Source organism: Pipra filicauda, unplaced genomic scaffold, assembly GCF_003945595.2.
Source record: "Pipra filicauda isolate LSUMZ 115617 unplaced genomic scaffold, ASM394559v2 scaffold86_size2582843_pilon, whole genome shotgun sequence".
In the NCBI taxonomy this organism is placed as follows: Eukaryota; Metazoa; Chordata; class Aves; order Passeriformes; family Pipridae; genus Pipra; species Pipra filicauda.
This window is the reverse complement of record NW_024105053.1, coordinates 230,759-257,121: the sequence shown is the minus strand read 5'-3', so window position 1 is coordinate 257,121 and position 26,363 is coordinate 230,759. Positions and strand designations below refer to the sequence as shown.

The following is a 26,363-nucleotide window of genomic DNA, read 5'->3' as shown; positions in this document are numbered from 1 at the left end:
CAGGATCAGGGCTGCAGTCAGCTCCTTCCTGAGTCCACAAGGAGAAGAAATCGATGAATGACCCTCTCTGTTGTCATGGTGTGATGGAGGTGTGAGGCTGAAAAAAGTTAGGCAGAAAAGTTGTGTGATGATATCCTGATGTGGGATGGAGGGTGAGAGATTGTGATCTCCATTTTTTTTTCTTAAATTTAAAAGAAAAGTATATATTGAACTCTGCTGTTGTGTCCCAAGTTGGATTGCACCTGTGTTATGTTTGGCAACATCTAATGAAACTACAACTTGGGGCAAATACTGATGAATTTTGGCTGCAGCAGCAGCTGGGGGAGGATGATTTGGTACTGGGAAAAGTCAGTTATGTGAATAGATGCAGAAGGCAGAATCCTGTCTGTTCTCCTGACGGTTAAAATAATGTTTGCTTTCAGGGATGCTGCTGGGAACTGTCCCAAGGCAGTTTCTGGGATTGCAGTCCCCATCGTGGCCTGTCAGAGGGGTGTTTGTGTGTTTTGTAGCTGGCAGAGTGGTTACAACAGTCTGCAAAATCTGTATTAAATCCAGAATCTTCACTGTGTGCAAAGCGTTTGTTGGGAAGTTGAAATCATCTGCAAGCTTTAATCCATGGGTCCTCCGAGGAGGACATGTCTGTCTTGTTTGTGTTGCAAAACCAAGTGAAAGTTAGGAAATGTTTATGACTACTGCCATGTGTGTTCCTTAATTCTTCTCCCTTTTGGCCTTATTCAAACTTACTGTGCTAAAAACAGAAAGTGAGGTTGTAATTAGAAGCTGGTTTATAATGTGAGCATCCAAGGAAAGAGGCAAACTCACAACAGACAGACAGGCACATGTATATCTGGCATTGCCCAATTCCTGCCTTTGCAGGCTGTTTTGTTGCAGAGTCCTGGCTGTAGTTCCTGAAATTACTTGAGCGTTGGGTTCTGAGGGTGTACAGTGTCAGTAGAGGTGTCATCCTGGGGGCAGTTGTCACCCAAGCAGCAGTGATTATCTCCACCTGGGTTGGTGATAGCCTCAGCAAGTTGCCCTTGTTTTGCTGGTGATCTGCTTCCTCCTGAGAATCCTGAGCATCCATCAGGGAAGTGCCTGAATTCAAGGCTGTGCACTTGCCTGGGGAAAAGTAACTTCAGCCCATCACCGGGGAGCTCAGATGGGAAATGTTTGTTCTCACTGAGAATTGTAAAACTGAATGAGCTCCGGCAGGGTTTGCTTGTTTTAGAGAGGATGAGTCCTTTGTTCTGGCCAAAATGACAGGAATATCAAAGATGTATTTAGACACTGGGAGAGAGGAAGGGTTTGGTGTGACTGACGGAAAGTGTTGAGCAAGAGGTGGTGCTTTGTGCAGGGTTGTTATGGTTAGAAACCTGTCGCAGCATGCAGGGGAAGCATGGTTCAGCAAGCCCAAAGTCAGAGCCGAAAGCAGTTCATCCCTGGGATTTACTGTATGCGCAGCCCGTCCTCACCGCAGAGCACAAAACAGCGATGTTAAATAGCTAAATAAACCTCCTGTCCCCGCGGGCCATGGCCTTCAAAAGGCAAAATTATCCTTTGCGAGAGTGGGTGCAAGTGAAACGAGACGCTGATGGCCTCACAGGGAGGGCTGAGTCTGGGGCAGCCTGTGAGCAGAGTTTTGGGTGACGGTGTTGACTGGGCCTGTTGAGGGTCTCACCACTTGTGGAAAATTCACTCCTTTTTCCTTCTTCCTCAGGCTTTCTACAGCCTGGAATCCATCCTGAAGTCACAGAAAGTAATGTGGGGATGCATTTGTAGGAATTCAGGCTCTTTTCCCCCCCATATTTAAGGGTTTTTGCAGTGTTGTCAGATCATACTTTCAGACTTTTCTCCTGCTCCGACAGAGGGTTAGGTTTTCTGTTCTGCTCTTAGTTGAGAGGTAAATTTCTCATCTCAAATGCATGTTTCTGGTCTATTGAGCTTCATGGTCAAATCACAAGATCCCTGGATGCTGAGTAATAAGCATTACTCCCCCCAGAAAGGAAGAAGCAGCTGGTGGAAGTAGCTGCCGTACTCAGTATTAGGAAGAATCCTGGAAAATGCTCAAAACCGAGTGGTCTTCTGAAGGCAAGTAGCCCTTGCTGCTGGAATTGGCCCTCTCAAATAAATCTGAGAGCCATGAATTTGTTCTTTCCCTATCTGCCCCGCAGCAGTTGCAGAGTTATTTGAAGCCTGGCCTCTCTCTGTTAATAGGGCTCCTCTCAGGAGCTCAAGTAAGCCTGCAAAAGCATTGGAAAATAAGTCTCTTCTAACCCAGCATACTGCTTCCTGCTGTAAAATAGACTTGATTAAATTTTCTGGCTCTCATTTTCATCGCTTGCAGACATCCAAACCTTCACTTCTCAGTGGAAAGAGGTATATTGGGAATTGCAACTAATGTTAAAACGTAAAGAATGTGATTTGCCAAAACAATGTTGCAGAGATTATTATTTTGTTTTGTTTAGTGTTTTTTTTTTTTTTATTTCCCCCCCATTTAAAATACAATGAATTCTAAAACTTTGCTGCTGGAGTAAGAGCTATTTAAGTGAGATGTGTTCGTTCTCCTCCCGTTTGGGTATTTGTGATAATTTCCGCATAGGGAAAAATAAGCAGTTTTATCACCCAAAGGGGTGATCTTGCTGCCCAGGAACAGCCTGTACCTGCCACTAGCACTACCCTGTGCTGCTGTACCAGCACTGTCTAGGGGCAGATCCAGCCCCTGAGGGCTTGCAGCCCTCCTACCATTAAGCTTGGCATCAGGGGGTCATCACATTTACAAGGGCAATTTTTTGTGGTACCTTCCATGGCTGCTGTGTCTGTCAGTGAAAAATCCTGGATTATGGTAAAGAATATCTCCCATGCTGAACTTCTCGTTCAATTTTGAGTACAAACCATTTCTCTCCGGTTAAATCTACTCCTGGCTGTCACTGCTGCCTGGTGTGATATGAAACCGGGGGCAGAATTAGATAAAAGATTTGCAGGGAGGAAGAGGAAAGGATGTGAGCTGGATGCTTAGAAAAAAGTTGTTTTAAAGGGGTGATCCTAAAATAGCCTAGAGGAAAGGCAGAGAGCCCTGGAAGTAGGGTGGTGAGATGTGAAACATGGTGACGAGATTTGAGTACTCAGGGCAAAGTGGCAGCAGCATTACACATTGAATGTACTTTGTACATAGGTCACACACATGGATGTCCTTTGACCTTCTTCCTTCGTGCAAGGCACATGTGCTTTCCAGTTGGGTGACATATTTTGGACAAAGCTCTCAGGCATGTGGTGAGATTCTTGGGGTTGTCTCTGCAGGGGCAGGAGTTGCCCTCAAGGATTCTTGTGAGTTCCTTGCAGCTCAGGATGTTCCGTGGTTCCGTGGCTTTGCAAATGTGAACTCGTTTGAGCTTCCCAGTATGGAGTGAGTCTTGTACTTGGGAGGAACGCTGTGGAGAAAAAAAGTTGCTACCATGCAAATCTGGAGACTTCAGAAAGATAGCACTCAACGCAAATCTGTAATAAACTAAAACCTTTATTTTGATATATTCTCTCAGTTTGAAAGTCAAAGCTCCAGCCCCTCTTTGTTCACATTTGAGATTTGTTGCCCAATCCTGAAGTGCCATTTTAAAAAAAGCCAAACATCTGAACTAATGATAACAAGCTGGATCTCTGCAATTACCAGCAGCAGTGAAAACACTTTGAGCACTGCTCTGTAACTTACAGCAACTCCTGCAAAAAGTAATCAGGAATTTATTTGTATTCCTCTGTGTGTGCTGGGCATGCCCACAAGCAAATCTTGTCTGGCTGAGTCCTTGTACTTCTTGTGAGGCAGAAAATCATGTGTGGATGAAACAGATGATAGCACTGGTCTTTGCAAACTTGCTTCATATCAATACACTGGCAAACACTCTCATTAAGGGCATGGGGCAGTTACCCCCTGTCTGCATTAGGAAGACATGCAAAGGGGAGGATGAAACTGTTGAGGCGAGACTTGACCTCCACACTGGTTATTTTTGGGGTTACGGATTATCTCTAGTGCATTTCCGGGGACCAAATCTGATGGACATTCAGCTGGAGCATATGGCACAGCAACCAGAGTGCACTGTGTGTGCTCCTGGCACACACCTGCCATTTGATTGTCATTAAGAAGAACCCAGGGGGAGCTTGGAGACTGCTCAAGCGTGCAAACCAAAACACCATAATAGGGAAAATGAAATGTGTTTCAGAGCTGTGCTCTTGATTTGTGTTACAGTGGTAACCTAGATCCTGTTGATGGCAGCCCTTCATCATGGGGGTGTTGGGAGGGATAGTGTCTAGCACGCTCCCTGGAGATTGAACATTCCTCTTCGTCTGCAGTTCTTGGGTATTTTTGCCCCTCTGTCCATCCTTCAGTAACAAGGCTGTAAGATAACTGCTCCATGCTGCATCAGAGTCCAGTACAGCCTTGCTTGAGGAGGGCAGGCAAACCCAATTCAAGATATTTTTCAAAATATATTTGCTAAAAATGCAGTAACGGGAAAGCTGCTCTGTTGTTGACCATGGTGGTGTTCAGAGATGGATGTGTGTTACTCATTTGCCCCTATGTGGCAGCTGAATTACTGTGAGGCATCAGCAACTGAGTCGTCCGAGGAAAGGCTTGTCCACCTCTGGGCTTCACGAGGAAGAGAAATCGACACCTTCTTTTGAAAAAGCTTAGAAGAAGTGTAAAACTCAACATGCCTCAAAGTCCTCAGTAAGACAGCAATTGGGAATGAGGAGCAGTTGCATAGAGCAGCAAACAAAAAAGCTTCTGCTTGTATCACTTGGAGCTTCAGGAGCATGAGTGTCTTCTGAAGAGCAAGAGGTCATTGTGGTGGGAGAAACTGCATCTGAACAGCAGGAACACAGTATGGTCAAGGGATATCTGCAGGTGCTGATGCCCAGGTGTGACTTGATATCATTTTGGCCTGTTGCAGTAAAAATAGAAAGTGTATATAATTTTGAAACTGATAACTAGTAATTTGAAATTGTTTAGTTTTCTTGTAACTGGATATGATATTTGTGTTGCCAGCTGAATGTCCATTTGCGGCAGAGCTATGAACTATCAAATTGTAATATTCAATGCTGGGATGGTTTGACTGGGTTAGACCACTTCTGTTTGTGCACTCTACTGCTAACCAAGGAATGAATAGAATTTGTCTCCTTAACACCTATCTGTCTCTAGGTCCCAAATGCAGAAAGTACCGTGTGCCTCTGCCTACTGGGACTTGCAGATGCAGTTGTGGGAGTTGCATGTTTAGTAAGATCAAGTCCGTTGTAAAACTCAACTCCAAGATCTCTGCAGTCGAAATGCAGCGTTACTGCTCTGTCCTCCTAGCACAACCAATATATCAGCAAATCTCAAAGGATTTTTTGATTGCAGTTGCAAAACCTGTTGGTTTTAGGATATCTGTCAGAGTTTGAGGGATTCCTTAGGTGTGGAGAAGCTGTGCAGCTCCTCAAGTCATCATCTTCAGATGTTAGTTCTGGGAGGAGAGAGGAATCAGTGTGGCCACTCATATCCTTCATCCATGTGCAGTGTGTTTTGGAGGTACCTGCTCTACTGGTTGCTCTGCCAAAGCCCTGGACATGTTTCTGAAGCATCTCAACAATATGCAGGGCAGAAATGTGTGGGGTTTGTGCTGTGGCAGCATAATGGAAATGATCCAACCTGTCTTCTTTCCACACCTGTGATGGGGATGTGATTCAGCTGGGCTTCGTTGTCTGCTGAAAGGGTGCCTATCCTTTGGGTTTTAGAAAGAGGAGATACGAATGCCATTCAGCCAAAGCCAGACAGTACTTCTGTCTGCGCCATGTGTGCAACTCCCTTCCCTGAGGCTGCAGCCACACACGTCTCTCAGCCCTGCATAGGTGGGGACTGTTGGTGGGAGCGGAAATGTGGTGCCTTGCCTGCCATCAGTCTTCTCCTGTCCCTGCCTCTGCACCACTGTGACCAGATCAGAGCACTGGGCTGTGTTTAAAATACCCACCTTGAAGTCTGAGTTGTTGAAAGTTTGCTGTGGCTGGGTTAGTTGAAAGCTGGATCAGTTCCCTAATTGGGTTCGTTTGTACTGTTGTCCCTATGACTGTGCCAGCACCTGAGCAGGCAGGATATGGGGTGGGAGGAAAGCTTGTGGTGATGTTTGGTGTAGGCTGATCCCAGGTGTAAGGTAATTGTGAAACTCCAATACTTAAAGCCAGTGGCTTCACCACCTCAGACCTTGCAGCAACTTTTTGGGATGCCATGTTGTTGGCCCTATTTTTTTAATGGAAAGACTTGCCTGGGGTGCTATCAGGGATTTGTAGCACAGGAAGGGGAAAGGAATTCAGTCTCCCCAAATTCAAAGCCACATCATTGCATTGATGCCAGGTAGAGTGAGGTGTCTCACCAGGCTTTGTCATGGTCCTGTGTTGAAAGGCTAAGCTGAATGCCATCTTAGAGCAAAAGCTGCAGGCAGGCCAGGAGTCCATGAAAGCACAGCAGTAATCCTTCCTCTCCTCCCTTTTTGCCACTCCTAAGAGTTCAGGATTTCACAGTCGGCAAAGAGGTCTTGCCCAAGGCCTCCTGCCAGGCTTACTAAATATACCTTGAAATTCAACTTTCGGAGTTGTTTTTCCTTCAGAATTTCAGTAAGTCTAGTTGCATTCCTTGCTATAAATTTAATAGTGAAAAATATGCCGTGGTCAAAAATACTGGATTCAGAGTTTTCCAGAAATCCACCAGTTTGGCTATCCCAAGAAAAACCTGGTATGGCAGAGAGAGCCACAGCCCCTGTGAAACTTGTGGAGTTGCTGCTTAACCTTGGCTATGAGCTGAAGGCTGACGGTGTCTCGTCCTGGAAAGGCAGATGGGAGCACCTCTTGTGTACCCTGGGCTGATTGAATGCACTCCCTGGATGTTATTACCCTCTCAGCATTGTGACTGACTTTTCCTTTGCTCTTTCTGCCTTTCCTCTTGTGTATTAAGGGAGTCAGAGGACACTATGTTCCTTGTGTATGCCGTTGCCTGCAGAGCCTGGGGCAGGAAAAGGCCTTGTTGGTGATGAGATATTGGATCAGGCTCATTCATAGTGTGCTGCAGCTCTGTGCCCGCAGAGTATGTTGAAGTAGCAGCCAGATTTACCGACACCATTGCCTTCTGCTAAGATAAATTTTGGCTGGAGATTTTAGTCTTCTTGGAGGACTAGGATGAGAGTCCTCATCCTAGAGGAGGTGGATGAGGGAGCTGGTCATGGGTGTCCCTGCAGCCCTGAGGAAGTGGAACCTCTTGCAAGCTCGGATGCAGCTCCCCAGCTCAGTGTTTTCCTTTGCCTGCATTGAGGCAGACTTGACTCCTGCCTGAAGACATGGCAATCTGTGGAAAGTACCCCTTGGTGCTTGCCAAAATCTGTGCTCAGTGGGGTGGGTGTACTTGTACAGTGACGGCAGTGAGGTGAGGGTTTCATGAGGATCGTTCGATCAGTCACTATCTCTTAGTCATTAATTTGCCCTGCCTTACCTGAAAAGCAAGTTAGCTCGTTTGCCAGTGTCATGGAGAAATGGTTTGTTAAGTTTAGCTTTTAAAATCTCCCTTGAGGCTGGAGGTTTCAGCTCTGCAAGGATCAGCACTGCCCTTCATCTTTCCAGCCTAAAGAAGATTGAGTTTCAAGACATTTTACCATGCCAAAGTCTTTCAGAGAAGAGCATGAAAATTAGTGGTCTGTCTGTCCTGCGAAGGACATTACAGGTCCCTGGGGGGAGGTAGGCGGGGGCTCTAAAAGTGGTCGTCTCGACTGAGGTTTCTGTTCCGTGCCTTGGTGAGCTGCACCACTTGGCTGACTGGCAAGATGTCAGTGATGCTCTGTGTGTATCATCCAAAGCACTTTCTGATCTATCAGGATGAAGGGTTCTGGAGAAATGTTAAATAGTGTTATTAGTGTAAAATAAACATACTTCGATATTTCTGACCCTAAGTGGATCCAGATGCTTTCTTATGGCTGCTGGGTCTGCTTTGGTTTTTCCATGGCTCAGTGTGGCTGTCTGCATTTGTTCAACTGAGATAGGATATGACAGAGAGCTTGTCGCAGCATGCTCTTGTCAAGTCTGTAAACCTTTACCTTTACACATGCATACACTCAAATATATATATATATCTGTATAAGAATGAAAAAATTACTGTCTTAGTCTAAGACACCATTTCTGAGTCTGACACTTCACACACTTGCCAAGGAACTTGGAATAAACTCAGTGAGTTTATCAGCTTTTATGATCACAGCAGTCAGTTCAGCTGTGTAGGGGAGAAATGGGATTTGGATGAATAACTCAAAATAGTCTCCGAAGGAAGTGAACGTGTCCCTCTCTTTATAGCTCTGATACAAAGAGGGTATTAAACACCCCTTGATATCAGCCACCAGTTGCATTTTTCAACCTGTGGTTGAGCTTTGCAAGAGGTAACTTTACGTCTCTGTTTCAAGTATAAAACAATTTCCCCCTGGTTTTAAGGATTATTAACATTTTCATGGTTTCTCTCCTACAGAGAAGAACAAGTCTTCCCCACTGCTTAGGGGTTACATTTTATATGGGCTGGGGTTTTACCAGCACTGGTGCCAGGGTGAGATCAAAGTAGTAGGAGCAGCCGGGTGGTCTTTCCTTCTGAGCACACCAGTGGGAAGTGTTTCCAAGCCAGTATTTCAGTGATTTTTTTTTTTTTTTTAGACCGTGATTGGGGAGATGATGCCATAGTGTCTGAAGGGACTCCTAGCTGTGCCACGGAGACTTGACATTACCTTACACTTTCTGGCAAATACAGAAAGTGTGGATGAGTGTTTTGCTGGTAAAATCTTTTGCTTTGTTAACCGATACTAATAGGTGTATGATGAGCTAATAAAATCTCGTGCGTTCTTAAAATCGGTGATAATAGGATTTGTTATGTGTTGTGATTTGGTGGCAGTTGGAGTAGCTGCCCAAGATTTCTTAGCTGGTGTGTGAGATCCAAGGCTTCACCAAACCCTACTCCATACCCTGCAAACCAAAGCGGGAAATAATGTGTTTTAGAGTCTTAGTTTTCAATAAATTTGGATCAGTCAAAGCTGAATTAGGGTTATATTTGCTCCAGGCACCTTCTCTGTCCAAGCTGAAGTCCACATTCAAGCTAAAAGGCAGCTGGGAGGTTGGAGCTGATTCCCCACATCTGTGCTGAGAGCTGCCGCGTGTGCTCATCAGCTCTGATCCTGCCCTGCCTGAGACACTGTTGGTGTATTGATTGCAAAAATCTCTGTGAGTGCTCTACAGGGACCAAATCTAAAAAAAGACTTGTCTGCATTACACACATAAACCCCTTGAGAAGGGGGATTTGGGGTCTTGTCTATCTTTTTGCAGTTTTCTGCAGTCCAGAGGCTGTATAATTACATTTTATCGAATCCATCCTGCTGCTTCTTTCTGGCATGGGATACTCCCAGACTAATAGAAAGCAATAAAAAACCTGAAGGTTCTCACTCATTTAATACAACCTTACCTGTCTTTTGTCCAGTGTTGAGAGCTTGCTGTGCTTCCCTGGGTTTTTTTGTCTTCTTACTTAAACAGGAAAGAAATGGCAAAGAAAAATTAAGCCAGCTAAGTAGGTGGCATGTACTTAGCTGGCTCAGGCTCCTTGGTTATCAGTCCTATCTTGGGAGGGCAATACAATAAATGACCACAGATTCTTGGTATATTATTTTCCTATCTTGTCTCCTATCTTGTCATATGACTTTAGTGTTGTATCAGTGCTGGTTTTCCTGGTCTTTGGTTCAAAACAGACTCTTGAGATAATGATGCCACTTACTGCATCATTGGTCCCAGCAGGACTTACCCTGTCCGGAAATACCTGACATGATCTGGTGTATGCAATGACTTGCTGCCGTGCAAAGGTAATCGCTCACTGACCCAGAGAGGACTTTTTTTTTTTTTTCCCCCCATGGAAACTTATTGTGTGCTTTGAACTGCTGAAAAATACTCAAGAAGACATAAACCCATGAGTTACTACAGACTGCATGCCTGGAACATGCAGGCCATCTCAACATATGGAGTAAATCAGCATGGCTCCGCTGACTTCAGCGCAGCTGCATCTCTTTCTGCTCGCTGTAACCCTGCTCCAGACTGGAGGGATGGCTGTGTGTGAAGAGTGGATAGGAAAAAAACCTTCCTTTTCTCTTCCCTTTTCATAGCTTTACACTTTATGATCGGAATAAATGGTACCACAAGTGGAGGTGATACAGTAAATTATTTTTGCCTCTCTAGGAGTACTTTATTTGGACATACGCTAAGTTGCCTCTTGTTCCTTTTGCTTCCGAAATCAAGTAGTTGATTAATGCATGCACTTGGTTACTGGCAGTAAAAAATATGTCAGTGGTTAGTTCAGAGATTGGTGTTTCAAAAACCCCACATACATGCACCTGCACAGAAACGAGTCAGGCAGACCTGACTCTGCATAAAGACAGGGTGGGCAGTACCCATGTAAGCCACAGGACTGGAGAAGAGGAGCTGCTTTCCTGTTTCCATGTGCCAGGAGAAGCAGTGCTATCAGGCTTATGTGTGATGGATCAGAGTGCAGTGGTATTGCTGCAAGCAAAAGTCATGAATTTTAATCAACTTTACTGGCTGCCTTGAAATTTGAGTTGAAAGATAAATGTGAAAAACAGGCAGCTCATATTGTTTCTGGAACAAAACTGCCCCTTTTCTAGCGATTAAAAGAATATTTCTTTTAACTTGATAGTCAAAAATACTTTCATCTTAGTTCTGGATTTTTTTTTTTGGCTAACCCTTTAGATCCTGCCAGCCTCATGTGTCTCCTGGAGCCAGGTGTCACCTCATGGCCACCCAGACAGCTGACCTTGGCTGCCGAGACTTCTCAACCGGAGGGGCTTTTTGGCTGTCTGCTTTCAGCCATTTTGAAAAAGGTGGTTTTAGGGCTTTACTTAAGTAGTCTTAATGTCTGGTAAAAAAAAATATTAAAAAAAGAAGAATTGCCTGGTGAAAACTGAATGGACTGTCCAGGGAGCTGGAGTTCGGTTTATATTCATTGGGGAACTTCGGCACATACTTGTCCTTCCCTTCTGTTGCTCCAGGGCTGCTTTTAAGATTATTTAGTTGCAGTGTTCATTTGGACATCGGTCTGCTTAATTAAATGTAAGTGATTTGAGTGCTGATGTTGTCTGTGGGGGACATGGAAGCTTAGGGAAGAAGTGGAGTGAAAATATCAACTCTTGTCCCTGGACAGAACACACACCCATCGTTTTATTTCCAGCCACTGCCAGGCTGGTCTGGATTACTTTTGTAGTTGAGAGTGCTTTCTTTGCTCCTCCGTGCAAGAGTTTGCTTCAGGGGTTATCATAGCTGCTTTTCCTGTTTTGCCATTAAGTCACCTCTGTGCAGGATTAAGTTTGAAGGGCTTTATTTGAGGCCAAGCAACTTTTAAGAAAGGGAAGAGGAAAATTAGTCTACAAGCAGCAGGGAGGGGAAAATATTGGTGGCATACTCCTGAGTTGTTCCTCCTCTCTCAAGCACAAGTGCTGTGTTATTTTCTCTTAGATTCTTCTGTGGTGCAACTCCACACCTAATTTCTCATCTCTAAAATCTGTAGGTTCAGCAACTGCTCTGTATCAGTGGAGAGTTCATTGCAACTGCAGCTTATTTGATGCAGAGGCTTATTTGATGCACTGGGAAATTCCTGCTGCCTTCACTAGTGAGAAAGGCAATATATTTTGGAGGCCTAAATTAGTGTGAAAGGGCACATACAAACCTGCTAAGTACAAATTCCAGCTTGTTTGTACTCTCAGTTGGTTACACCCTTGGCTCAGAACCCAAATATTTCAAGAATTTGGGTTGAGGTATATCCTTTCCCAAAAGAGGCATGAAGTTAGATTCCCTTTTTGCATCAATGGGTGCAGTTTCTGTAAGGTCACAAAGGGTTTGCTTGAAGCAGAAATGTTAATTCCTTCAAGGCACATCCAGAAACTTCAGGAGGGGAGATGATGCTTTGCTCTGGTGCCTGGGGGCTGCTCCTTGAACAGCTGAGATGATTTGGCCCTTGCTTTGACTGGAATATGCTTGCTATGAAGGAAACTCACCTGATTTCCTTTTCAGCAGCTGTGATGCCTTGTTACCATGTTTTGCTGTACTGAGGGCCATTGGTGCTATGCCTGCTTACCCCAGTGGCTGATTTTTCATTTTCCCTGAGGCCTTCAAGCATTTATGTATGCTGAAGCAGATTAGTTTTCACTAAGGAGGTTTATTTCAGATGCAAATGCTCGATGAGCTGCTGCACAAATGAAGCCTGCCTGATTTTCAGTTTTTTAAAAATATTTATTTATTTTAATACTCCGCTGGAAACCCTTTCAGTTTTGCTTGCTTCATCTTTTCATGTTGCTGTGGTGCAGGTATGGAGGTCAAGATGGTAGGAGCATGTTTGGTGGCATTTACCAGCTGTCATGTTATGCCACAGTGGGATCAGCCCAGGTGGCTGGTGGGGCTGTTATTATTCCTGATAGTATTCCAGGAGTTCTCCTCCAATACTGAAGAAAGAGAGCATTTGCCAATGTTTCAGGGTATGGCATCCACACATCAGGCAGTCAGCTGCCTGAACATCACAGGGTACGGAATGCTGGGGTGGCAGGACGGGATGTGGGCACTGTGGGGCGAGTAGTTAGTAATCCTTGCACATCCCTTTCCTTGCAGTTACCTGGCTGAGCAGTGCTGGAATGGCGGCTTCGTCTACCTGATCATGTTGCGCCGCATCAAGCGCAAGGCCCCTCTTCCTCCCTCCAACGGCAACAACAGCAACAGCTGTGACCCCAAAGCCAAGCCCAGCCCCGAGCCTGGCGACAGGGCTGCTCAGAATGGGAAAAGGACCAGGAAGTTTGGGGTCATCACCAGAACGCCGGGCAGCAAGGAGAGCAAGGAGAAGCTGGGCTCGGAGCACGGGAACGGGCACTGCACCCCGATGGAGGTGGAGATTGCTCAGCCAGAGACCTCTGAAGCAGAAAGCAATGGGGAAGAGCAGCACCAAGGCACTGGGGCACCCTACCAGTGCCGGCTGTCAGATGGTGGCATGCCAGACATTGGAGACCAGTCTGCCCAGGTATGTTTGCATTGGTTTTTCTAGAGAAGGAAGAGCAGCAGGCATGCAAGTGAATTAAGTGGACTTCCCAGGCAATTTCCGTAGTTTCAGTGCTCTGTCCTTGGGCTGAGCCTCCAGGGGACAAGACAAGCTGTCATGGCACTAAGTTTTGGGATGTGGTCCAAAGCAGGGGGGCAGGAGGATTGAAGAGTTAAATAATAGTTGTCGGAACCTCTGTCATACTCCATCTATGATGGAGGGGAAGGTCCTTATATCTCTGACCTCTCAGGGTTGGTCTCAGGATTTCTTTTGTTGAGACAACTGGTGACCCTATGACACTGGGGCAGGAGATGTCAGTGGAAGATGGTAATTTTGTCCTTTGGGGCTTCATGTTTAGCTCTGCCTGGACTTGATGTCACCTTATAGCTCATGTTAACACTGGAATTGAAGCTTCTCTTTTTGATGCACCAGACCACATTGCATGTATTTATGCTACGAAACTTGTTTGGCCAGTGTTTGGGAACCACATGGAAGTAATTGCGGACTTTTCTCAGAGTTGATGAGATAGATGATTTGTTAATGTTTGGGACAACAGTGGGATTGGGGCTTTCATTGCTTCTCTCTTTGTCCTAATGGAGATCCTAGGGTTTGTTGCCTGCCTAGAATTGCAGCGTTGCTGGATAAAGAAAAATAACGCAAGCCTTGATCGGGTTTCAGTATGCATCTATCACCAGAAGCACCGTCTGCCAGTCTTTCCAGAGGCACTGATAGTATAAACAGATGAACGTTGCTTTGTTGGGCTTGGGGCTGGCTGCAGCAGCTGGTTTTGGTTTTAAGACTTCAAAGCTGGTAACAAAGCAGAATGAGTGGACATCTCGTCACTAAATTCTGTTGAGAAAAGCATGGGTTTAAATGTGTTCTCTGAATTAGTGCTCCTCAGCACTACTGCAGGGTGGTGGTGATGGTGGTTGTGAACTCAGAGTAATTTAATTTAAAGTACGTTGTAGGAGCTAAAAGGAATTAAAAAAACCTCTGGTTTTAAAGAACCATAATTGCAAAAAATTGCTCTTCGCATCAATGAGACACTTTGAATTTTACGGTGCAACAGAAAGGGTAGGGTGTTTGTGTACTGTTCTAGCAAGCTTTGTAATTGTAGTCTTTCTAAAAGAAAACATTAAAAGCTTAAAAATAAATAAATGAATCATTTGGTATTTTGAAAACTCTGGTCCATATAAAAACTTCTTGAATCTGTTCTGAAGATGTCTAATTAGACACATGTTATAAATGAAGATGATCAGACTTTTTTTTGAAGTGGAAAGCCAAAAATATATATATGTAAAAAAAACCCTCTTGATCCAGAGCCATCTCATGCTAGTGTTACCTTGACGTTTTGAGTCATTTTGGTCTGAGAAGTAAATTGTTAAATTCAGAACATATATGTATCAATGTGAGCAATAAATACATTTTTAATGCAAAACATATACAAGAGGGCTTTGTAAAATGCAAAAACATAGTTGAGGCACTGGAAAAATATAAAAGCTATAATCTATTGAGCTGTGGTGTATTGGTTATGGAGCCTGTTGGGAGGCGCAGTCATTTAGTAAAATTGCTTCTGTCTTTTTTTTAATTCCCTCTCCCCCCCCTTTAATATTTTGCTTAGAAATATGACCTCTCTCTGTGTCAGTACTAATTACATTTTCCTGACATCTGAATGAGGAGAAATATGAATAGCTGGAGCCTGAATAGCATGCCTTGATCATCCTTTGCTTTTTAAAGACCACAGGGCCTTATAGAATCCTATCACTTTAGTATCTGTGGGGTTACTGCTATCAGAGTAATGAGTGGCTTAAATCAGTTTCTTAACAAGGGTTCAATAGGGACAGTGAATAAAATTTTCAAAATTATTTGTGTCCTGTTTAAAAAAAAAAAAAAGGCAGGGAATAAAGACACTTGGGAGCCTCGAATCTCACTTCCAGCTCTATTTTCAAAGCGTGACCTGGCACTCAGGCACGTGAGATCCAGTCGTGTCAGGAGCCTTTTGAAAAAGGCATCCAGGATGTCATGTCAGAAGTTGCAGCCTCCTTCCAGGCTTCAAAGCGTGAGCCAAAGCTCTCATAGCCGCAGGATGAGTTATCTCCTCCCGTGCAGGGACAGGGTGCATTGGCAGGGCACCCTCTCCACGGGGAAAGCAGCTCTGTCCCCACTGCCTGCCCCACGCTCCCCATCTCCTCCACACATTGACTAATTGAATATCCAGGGCTGTCAGCCTTGTGCCTTTGGGGAGCACTACATTCACTTTGAGGGGAGGAGAGAGAGCCTGTGGCAGACTGGAGGTCGGCTGCAGGTGGGAGGAAAGGTTTCAAGAAGCTGCTCAGTGACCGGTATGGATGTGGGAGGACCTGGCTGGTCCTTCCCACTGCTCATTTCCCCTTTCCCACCTCAGGAGGTAGATGGGAGCATTGCTGAAACTGGAATATGGAGTCCAGGAAAATACCTTTTTTTCTCCCTGTAGAAAGTTATTATGAAGTTGTAACCAAAACAGGGGTGAAGAGGTTGGGTTGAATCTGCATGTCTTCAGCCACTGCTGTGCTGATCCCAGCAGGTAGCTCATGGCCAGTGCCTAGGGGATGTTGTGCTGGGAGTGCTTTTGGGGCATCCATATGTCATTTCAGTGCCCTTCACTTTCAGGGTACCTCTCCCACAAGTGAAACACCTCCCTCAAGTGTGGGGTTGTTCTCCCATTTTCTCCCTATGTGCTGCTCACAACAGCAATGCTGGATTGTGAGATGACAGGCAAGATGAATACTGTTTGTCAAGTGAGCCTGCCAGGAGATTCCTGTGTTACTGGTTTGTGTGCATGTGCCAGTCCCCTTCTTCAGGCTTGCTTTCATCTCTCAGATCTTGATCTGTCTCTCCTGTGCACTTGGCATTTGCTATCACTGTGTATAAACAAATCTGCCAGGCTGTTTGCTGGTATGTAACCTTCAGTAAATACTGTACCTGTCAATTAGCAGGCAGCATTTAATGTTTATAGTTGGTTTACTTATGCTGAAATATTTTTAGGATGAACCTAAATGCCTTTCAAAAATGTGGGGATTCAAAGCAGCAAAGCTGTATCTGCCTGGCTGGAAGATCTCTGAAGTCTGGAAACCAGACTTTGGAGAGGACCCAGGCTGGCAGCAGTGAGAGTCAGGGGCAGTCTCTGAGCTGGAGTAATGATCCCTCTCATTCTGGGAAGACTGGGGAGCTTAAACACAGAAATCAAAGTTTACTTCTTTTATTCAGTGGCCTGAGACAGGTCGTAGTTTTGCAGGCTGATAATTATATAGGCACATATGGAAGAGGAGTATGGGAAGAGACTGCTGGAGTCGACTAAAAAATGATAAATAAAAGGAAACTGTGAGTTTTCCTCAAATAGAGCAGTCTTGTGGTTTCACTGTGTTTACTGGTAGGACAGAATCCCTCAGTTTTGTTCTCAGTTTCTCTATCACGGTACTTTTGGAAGATCTGTGGACTGTTTCTGTTGCTGTTCAGCCCAGAGGTGGCCAGATACAGCTGGTATGGACAGGGATCAGAAGCAGGACTGAGGTTTGCAAGGACCAGACTTAGGAGTGTGAAGGGCAGGAGTCTCGTTGTCAAAGGGGACTCGAACTGATCCAGGTCTGGCTGGCACTATGAGGGGCTTTCATTGATGAAGCCAGAAACAGCTTGGCTGAAGATGAGATGTACCAGAGCAGATTGGCCCCCTTCCTCCAGCCACTGCAGGATGCTCTGAAAGTTCTTGAAACACCAACTGTTAAAAGCAAAAACAAGACACTCCCAGAATGCCCTTGAATCCTCTTGCTTCTTTATAGGCATCCAAATTAGTAAGGGCTTGAAATCCAGATCCAGATTTACCAGTGACCAGCGTAAAGGAGATTGGGCAGGGTAAAAGCGCTTTAATCGTGAAGGGAGGCAGTTGAGAGGGGCTGGGACTCTGCATTTGAGTGTTTCTCCACTGTCAGGAATATGTGGCATGGGAGAAGTTCAGGGTGGGCACCAGGTGTCCTGGCTGCTGGTGGCACCATGGTGTGGGGCTGTGGTGGGATGCCTTTCCAAGATGGAAACAAGTCAGCATCTGGTGTTCCTCCAAGCTGTGTCTGATGCTTTTCTGAAGCCCCTGTCCATTAACAAAAGGAGGGAGGGGGAAGGGCAAGAGAATATTAATGCCTTGCCTCCTAGAGGTTTCTGGGGAGGTCTAGGCTAGAGGAGTGCTTGAAGGTCTTGCCTCCCTGTTGTTAACCTCATTACTCTGCAGTGTGTCGCAGCCACTAGCACAGTTTGCCAAGCCAGCATTGCTCTTATAGCCCAGCTGAGCCCAGTTTGCATAGACCACAGCGCTCTCCAGACTCATCAGTGTGTACACAGGTGCACACAGACGTGCATGTGAGCAGGAGTCCACTCAGGTCTTTGCCAGCCAGCACTTGCTTTTGTATTGCTCCAACTGCACGGCACTTGCTCTCTTTTCATCAGCAGCTCTCTTCATTCCTCAAGCCCATTATTGCTTCCTTATTGAGATGGCTTGTCTTGCAAGGGGATGAATGCTTTTGAATTGCATTTTACTTTTCAGCTAGGAAAGGCTGACAGCCTTTCTGTAGCAGTACTTACCAATTAGTGTTGGTAAATGCCAGCCTTACCTTGAGTTTTGGTTAATGGAAAATGCTCCTTATCTTGCCAAGCAGAAGAGGAAGGCTAATAGGACATTACAGGAATCAAAACATGAGGCTTGAAATAATACAATGGCTTTAAGCATTTTACTATTTTGTTAAACTTGATGGGAAAAAAAATTCTCGTCCTTTTGCTGTACCAAAATGAAAAACTTGATGTAAGCAAGGTACTCCAGTGAAGCTGCTGAAGCTAAGTTGCTTTACATCAATTTTTTTTTTGGCAACCTAAGCAGTAATTACTGTTTCATCAAGGCTTTTACTGGACTCTTATATTATGCATTTTTTAGACATAAATAACACTGGTTTGAGGTGTTAATGTAGACACTTTTAGTCATGCAAAGGCCATCCTCAGTATCTGATTCTGTTCTTAACATCTTTTTATCTGTTGTGTTTTCTTCCAGTTTTCATTAACATGAATCCTAGGGCTATCTACTGTCTTGAAGTTTTAATGTGCACTGTGATAAGCATGCCTTCCCTCTTCTTTGCCTGTTTTGAGTTGTAAACTCTCTTAGGGACAAGGACTGTCTTTTAATTGTAGCTGTACAGCACTGACAAAACTTGGCCTTGCTTTCGCTTGGGGTTTTAGGAAGTGCTTTGATGTAGCTTGTAGTGAAATTACAGTTGATATTTTTTGCTGCCAGTTATGTTCCACCTTGCCATAACAACAATCATCACAACTTTCTGGGGTTAAGTCACCTGCTGCCAATTTTTTTCGACTGACTTAAGGTTCTGCCTACCTTTGCTGTGATTTAAGTGATAGCTACAGCTGTAGTAGCTGTATGCTTTAATTTTGAGTAGCAATCTGTCCTTTTATCCTGTTTTTGTAGTGAATTTTCTGAGGGTGTGATGGAGGGTTGGATGTAGAGATAGTTTGGTGATGGATGAGTTGTAATGTGTTAATGTGTTGCCTTTAAGAGAGGTCCTCACTCTTGGAAATGAGCTATTGCCAAAGGCAGCACAGGTTGTGTTGCACGAGGTCTCAGCCATACTCAGCTATCACCAACCATAGGTGAGAGCACCAGTAGGGAAAGCGCTTCCCACCTACGCAGAAAGTGGGTCAGTTGTTTTTTTTTATTATTTTGTGTGTTGTATTAAAGATACAGCAAACCCACAACTGGAATGCAAATGGCTAGCTTTGGCTGAAATGTAAGTTCACACCATTTTATGTTTTAATCATTAAGTGTGAATGCTTGAAACCAAGTGGACGTGCCTAAAAATAGAGCATGCTGTTTGCTTAGGTGCTGTAATGTTTCAGGCTTTTAGTTGGAATTATAAAGCTACATACACTTAATTTTTGAGGCAGGGTGCTGAAAGCACTGAGCAAACCCAAAAGATTCCTGTTGCTGACAGATGTAATACCAGTCCCCACAAGTGACACCTCTTTAGCTGGCACTGGAGTGTTGTGACCTACTCTAGGCTGGGCTTTAATCTACTGCAAGCTGCAAGAGTGTTTTCTGAGAAACTTCAGACTAACCAACCAGCCATTCCCAATAGCCCAGCAAGAGAATGAGACTGAGTAAGGTACTCGAGGGAGTGCAAACACTTGTAACCCTTAAAAGCCTAAGCTTCCCAGGGGCAGTTGCCAGACTGAAACCTTCCAGGGTTGGAGACAGCTGAGAAACCATTCGTCTGATCTCTCAATAAGGGTTCAGTTGAAGGCAGGAGTGGAGCAGCTCAGAGAGGTGCAATCCAGATGGTGATGGCTCAGGGTGACAAATGACTCCAGCAGATTTTTGCAAGGGGTGATGGTATAGTTCAGGTGCTTGCATTGGTTGATAAAATGTTTAAAAGCCCTTGCCAAGGAAATGATGTCAACATGCAGTCTGTCTCGGGAGATGGATCCCTGGGGGACAGTCTGCTTTAAGTCACGGAATTTTCATCCACTCTGTCTCGATGGCTGTTTTGTGTATTTTAATTATGTGTTTGTGTTTGGGGGAGGGTATGTTTTTGCTTTTGACTGTTCCCCAGGCTTCATCCCCTAGGACACTTCTCTTTTCATGGGGAAAGTACTCACATTTCAGTGAAAGGATGCCAAGTATCTGGCGGCTCTTTGTCCAAACAAGGGGACTTGTGAGATCAGGAGTGGACACTTGAAAGCAATCACAGTTGTGTCTGTGCTCCTGGCTCCTACTTAGTTTGAGGACATGGAAAGTTCATATCCTCAATGAAGTGTAATTCGTATTAAGGGCTTATTTGGTTTGGGATTTTCCCCCGTATTTTAAGTGGTGTAGGAGACACCCACTGTATGGCTTGCATCATCCAGAGGCAGAAGCCAAAGGCTTCAGTGGTTCAGTGCTAAGAAACTTTCATAAGCAGTAGGGATGGACAAAAAACTCCTGTCTTGGAATCGTGGCTAGGCTTCGCGAACGAAGATTTAGGAAGGCTCTATCCTCGTTTGTTACAGGCACGCTGGTGGCTTATGAGGCCAATATGAATAATTTATTGATAAAGGAATTTAGATTCCTCCTTCCCCTGCCCCCACCCTACTTTTGATTTGTCTTGGAGTTGTTTAGCTTGCTTGTGCAACAATGAAAACAAAACCCAGGGTAGTAGATGAAAGCAGGAGTCCTGCTGTCAGATCAGCCTTAAAAATAACCTGGCTAAGTTCAGACGAAAAATATACTCATTATCCACTAATTAAATAATTGCCGTTAAGAATCTGCAAAAATCAGATTTTGGCATGATTTTTTGGTACTGAGTCATTCACATTAATATCTATGATGTGAAGAGTGATGGCTTTTGACTGTATCTTGAGACTGACGCATTCAAGCTGCTCACCTGGTATGTGATCGTGCAAGTTAATTCCCCAGCTACCGATCTGTCTTTCCCACCTGCCTGCTGGGGAGTAGGGATAGTGGAGGAGGCATGATGTGGCCCGAGATGGGGCAGGCAGCTGGGAGTAGTGCTTTTAATTTATCCCACATCAGTGAAGGATGCTGGCGAGTGGTATGTGCTAGTATGGCCATCCCAGTGTTCTCCCTTTTCATGGAGAGAAGGATGCTGTGCTACTGGTAATGTTGTGTGTTTCTGTTTGGGGGATTTTGTGCTGGTGTTCAGCTGTGTGTGATCAGCACGTTGGCTGCCAGCTGCTGTGAAGCCTATTGAAGTAATTTTTTGTAATGCATGGAACTTAGGACTTTCTCTTAAGTGTCACGTTTCCAAAGCAGCTTCGTGGCTTGTGAGTAAGATCTCACTGTTTTCTTCTGCTGCTCCTAATGAGAAACCCTGTGAAGTCTGAAAGAGGGAACTGGTCCCTGCAGACAGACAGTAAAAATTCACGTTGAAATGTGGAGGGAGGGAGACATCCTGCGGGCTGCATTTCGGTCTGTGGCAGTCAGTCAGTGTGTGAATACAGACTCAGTACATGGTTATTGCTATTCTGATCAGGGCTTATCTCTGTTTTTATTTTAAAATTGTTACATGTTTACATCAGGTTCGTCTGAATTGCTGCTGTGACAGAAAGTGCTTTTTCATAGACAACTATTTTACATTTTCCATTTTGCTGTCTGGCTTTTTAACTACTTACCGTGTTTCTGTTTTCCATTTGTTTACACCTTGCTCCTGCCAAGCTTGTCTTTAATAAAAGATTTCAAAGCAATTTTTCTTTTGTATATATAGATTTGCAGCTTCTTGAACACGGCACAGTCAAAATCAGTCAACCCCCTTTAAACTCCCCTGCAATTAGCTAGAGAAGGAGCAGTGTTGGGGGAGAACTGCTCCGACGTCTTTCATTTATTTATTTATTTTCCTCAACAACTCGGAGGAAAAACGTTCCTTTTTGTTTTATTAATGATGTGCTTATGAAATGGAGCGTTTGATGGTATGCACCCGGAGCAGGCAGAAGGCGAGCTTCCCCATGTCGCGCTGGCAGTGCGCTCGCTTTCTGATCTGCAGCACGCTAGTTTATTCCAGATGTAGGCTCGCTCTGTACAGAGGCTGCCTGATGTACAGTGGTTTCACCGTGGAGAGAAATGGCCTGCAGGGACCCACTAGAAGCTGCCAGCTGTATTCTCTATTCTCACTTGCAGTCAGTTACATAAGATGACCCTTTGTTTTTGGTTGTTTCCCCCCCCCCCCCTCTGCAATTAGTCCAAATAGAATATTTATACTGTCTTTAAAAAAAAAAAAAAAAAAAGTTTTAATTATTTGTAACTTAGGCACTTTGAAGTTGATCAGTTTCAAGTGGAAAAATCTGGTCCAAAGGGCTGCCTGCTTGAAAGAGCCAAGTTGGGAGGAAAGTTGAGTCACCTAAAAGTGATGTAACTGCAGAGAACAAAAATTAGCCATTAGCCCAGCTGCAACCTGACTTGACCATTTGTGTTTCTCCTTGCTGTGTGAAGGAAGTCAAAAAATGAAGGTCTGGAAGGGATTTCAAAGGATGACCAAATCTCATCTCCTGCTCTGAGGCCAGCTTTTACATATGTGGGTTCATTGTGCCCATGAAATCCTTAGTTGGGAGGAATCCACAGTCCCTCCATGTAGGCAGGTCTGCTACTGCTCTGGGATTACAAGCAAAGTCAGTGGGGTGGATCTGAGCAGAATTAACATTTACTCTCAGGAGGGGGGGGAACTCTAAAGGGGCATTCTCTCTTCTTATTCCTTTGACACACTTACAGCACACATGAGTGTCTTTCTGAGTGTCCATCTTGGCCAAATCTCAGGTGAATGAAATTTTCTGGATTGTTATATACATTATATATATTATATATATTCATTCCATGATATGTGGTGAGCTCTTTCTCAAATGCTGCTGTGCTTATGACCTGCCTTTGGTTAGAGGGATATAATTTAAGTCTCCTTAAGAGTGACCAGGGCTGGATATTCCCTGTTCCCTGGCTGTAGCAGAAGCTGGTAGTGCCTCGCTCCCTGTCCTTGGTGAGGATGTCTGGAGTTTGAGATACCTGGCTGGACTGGCATCAGCACATCTGTGCTTTGTGCATGTAGTGTTTTTGCACCAAAGGGCTGTGGGTGCACGTGTGCATATTTTTTGTGTCACTGGTGAACAAAGCTGGGGAGGAATGTTATTCTGAGTCATTGAAGCTGTGAGAATTATTCTGAGAGGATGGGAAAATTCAAATGTTAATAGAAATATGGAACTTACAGCAGCCAAGCAGCAACCAGAATTGTGCAGCTGATCAAAGGAGACTGGTCAGCAGTTAAACTCGTCCTCTGGGCAGGGATTATGCAGGCTCCAAGGGCAGTGACATCATACCTGCAAACTGCCAAATCTAACTACACTTGGTGTTTCCTTTGGGTATTGTAAGTCTCTGGAGTGGAGTGAATGCACCAAAATCCTAGTTTTCATTTAAAGACTAAGTGAGCTTGTAGTCTTTTTGTTTATGAAGGAAAGTTTGAAAATATGATAATTCAAAAAAATTTCAAATTTAAACACATGCATCACTACTTTTTTTTTTTTTTCCTTTTCTTCTTTTTTAAAGCATTTAGGCCTTGTGTTGTTGAACCTGGGAATCTCCAGTAACTTAACAAAACTGGTTTTAAGTATAATTTAAATGCATTTACAAGTCCTTGGAATTGGCACAGAGCTTTACTATTAAGGCTTTCCTGTGATGAACTAATAGAAGATGCACATTCAAAGCAGCAGCATTTTTATCGAGCTGTGAAGTATCCTGTGCTCCTCTGTGCAGCTTCCTGGGGAGGGAAAGGGGGTTCTGATGGACACCCCCTTTCTCCAGAGGCCTCAAGCAAAGGCTGGCAATCTGCTCTTTAATACTTAGCTTTCAAAATCTTGGAGAGACGTCCCTTAGAGGTACATGTGTATTGGTGGGGTGTGTTTGCTTTGCAGCGTGTGGTTAAATGAAGAGCTATGAATGTTTTATGAGGAAAAGGGAAAGAACAGTGAGGGTTTCTGATTTCCAGCCGATGCCGAGTTGTTTATTCCCAGTGAAATGCCTGCAGCTGACCTGCAGGGACTCAAGGGACAACCTTTTCTTTCACAGGAGCAGGTGACAGTGGCATACGAAAATGAGTGAAAGAAATACATGTTTGGGTACATGCCAGGTGTTTTTATTGTGGATGTGTTCTTCTGTCCATGTTCAGACAGAGTAGTGTTTTACTTTCAAGTGCTTTTGATTTTAGAGGGCGTTCAAGGGGAATAAGGTGGTGCTTGCACAAGAGCAGCAAAGTCTTGCCATTTGCTGTTATTAAGTGCTATGTAAATGAATATTCAAGAGTGGGCCAGTTAAGGGTAAATTTGGGATTTTTTTTTTTTTTGTGTAATAAAATGTGTGACAGTGAAGAGTGCTGAGGAGTGCAAGCCAGGCGCTGCACATAGCGGGCCTTGCTGTAACTCGCATTCCAAAAAGCTTTTGCAGATCATTAAAGGCAATTTTTGACTGCATTGTTAAACTTTATTGAAAGGTCTGCTTCCAAACTGGGTTTAACAACAGGACATTCAAAGTGGCATCATGTGAGGAGAATAGATGGTCATCGTTTCAGGCTGGGCTTGGCTGGGGGAGGCAGAGGGATTGTATTTCTCTGTTATACTGTCTTCATTATTGGTGCAAGGTACTTCATAGCAATAAAATATCTCTGGAGCATTTTCATGCTGTAGCTGTGTTCTGTTTTTAAAGCGGATAAATATAGTTGACTCTTGCCCCTGCATTTAACAGGGTGTCTCATGTATCACTCTAATTTATTTTAAAGTATCCTCTGTCCTGACATGTCCTGTTATTCAGCAGGAGACTGGCCTTTAGTCAGGCGTTGAAGATCCCAGTTAAACCTTGTTAGGATATTGCCCATGTTCAAGGCTTTCAAGTTAACAAATTACCCACAGGTGTATGTGTTTTCAGGCCCAAACTTTTGGGTAACCTCTTAAGAAACCTGGTTTGTTTTTTTATGTTTCTCCTACCTGTGGTTCAAGGGCTATGATAGATTAACATTAATATTCGTGTTAACATTCCATTTAGTAATGTTAATATTGATAATTATTAATTATTCTTGTTAATTTTCACTTTGTTCCAATATCTGAAAAACTCATACTGCATTTAAAAGTTTTGGTGATTAGGTGAAAAAAAAAAGACAAAACAAAACCAAAACCCCCACATTTTCCTCATTTAATAAAGGCTCTGATAAACAACATTGGCCTAAAATTTGCAGGTTGCTGCCACAACCCTTGGGTTTGCTGTTATATTTAGCAGTTCTCCTTCTCAGAAACAAGCACCAATTTGTGCATGCTCTTCACAGTTTGCCATGAAATTTTAATCATCTTTGCTACTTGGGCGTTTGCATACTGTGAGAACGTTACTTGTGTGCATAACACACCCAGTCAGAAATAGCTGACCTGGTGCCTGGTGACTACAACACATGGCTTAAAAATCCCCTCCAAATTGTGCATTTTGCTGTCTTGCAAGCTTGAAAACTTCCAAGGGTTTTTCATAATTCTGTAATCCTGGTTCTTCCTCTCTCTGGTAGAGTCTTGCCAATTGCCTTACGTGTCTTGCTTGCTTGTTTTTCTCTTTCTTTTTTTTGCTCTTCTGCTATCCCTCACACTTGTGTTTCCTTGTGTCCAATCCTGCCAGTAGGAACTAGTTTGTGTTTTGCATTTTGTATTGCTCTGGAGTTTGTAAACCACTTTTTGGATACATATTTATAATAATTAAAAATAACCAAAACTAATAAAGGTGTCCTGACCATTGCTTATTACCTTGGTTATACTGAAAATTATTCTCTGCAGTGGGTAAATTTATTATTTACAATCTGTACAACAGCTGCCCAGTAAGAAATATTTGATTGGCAGCTGATAATTTGAAGCTGCTGTTTTCTTTCCTTTGTCTCAAATCCTGCAAACCCCTCCAGAGAGGGAAACTGCTGTGTGATGCTGGTCTGGTCCCTGCTGCAACAGCAGCTGTGCTACCTGGTGTTCAAGGTCCCCCTTGGACCACGTCTTGCTCCTCTGCAGCCCTGCACGGCTCATCCTCGAGTTTTGGCGAAGGGGTTTGAGGCCTCTGGTTGCTTCGGGAAGGACCAGGGCATTGAGAGCATCACCTCTGTGTGGCTCAGAAAAGCTGCAAACATCCCTGCAAGGAAACCTCTACGTGTTGACCCTGCTCTGTGCTGCCTCCTCCTTTCTGCCTCCTTCTCTTGGATTGCAGCTAATGTAGCAAAGCTCAGCAAAAACACCTGTATAACTTGAGCTATACAGGTGTGCGGTGATGGGCAGCACGGTGCTAAATAGCTCCCTCCTGTAGCCTCCCAGCCCTCTCTTGGTGTCCAAATCCAAATTCAAGGACTCTCTGCACATTTTCTCTCAGCGAGAAGGTTGCCGCATATGGAAGATGCACATCCTGAAGGGGACGGACGGGCTGGGAATCCAGATAACGGGAGGCAGAGGGTCAAAGAGGTCCCCTCACAGCATCATCATCACCCACGTGGAGGAAGGCGGCTCCGCACACAGGTGAGGTGATGGTGGTACCTTCATGGGGGTGGGTGTGATGGAGTAGCCATGGACTATCCATGTTAGCCAGGTTCATGAGGCAAGTGTGGGCGTTTTGCCCTCCCTGTGTGTGAGGGTGAGAACATGGCATTTTTAGCATAAAAAATTATTTTTGTGTTTGATCACTGAAGCT

General features: G+C 44.3%; 1 protein-coding gene across 3 annotated transcripts in view; it reads left to right on the top strand.

The window, feature by feature from the left end:
- PDZD2 (PDZ domain containing 2) overlaps nucleotides 1–26,363 on the top strand; it is a 138,904-nt gene that overhangs the window by 56,439 nt on the left and 56,102 nt on the right. For 2 of the 3 annotated variants that reach the window (XM_027745650.2, XM_027745655.2), the window contains exons 2-3: nucleotides 12,691–13,093; nucleotides 26,049–26,191. In XM_027745650.2, coding sequence (XP_027601451.2) covers nucleotides 12,691–13,093; nucleotides 26,049–26,191 — 546 coding nt within the window. The remainder of the gene's footprint in view (nucleotides 1–12,690; nucleotides 13,094–26,048; nucleotides 26,192–26,363) is intronic. The other variant, XM_027745654.2, reaches the window with a different exon arrangement.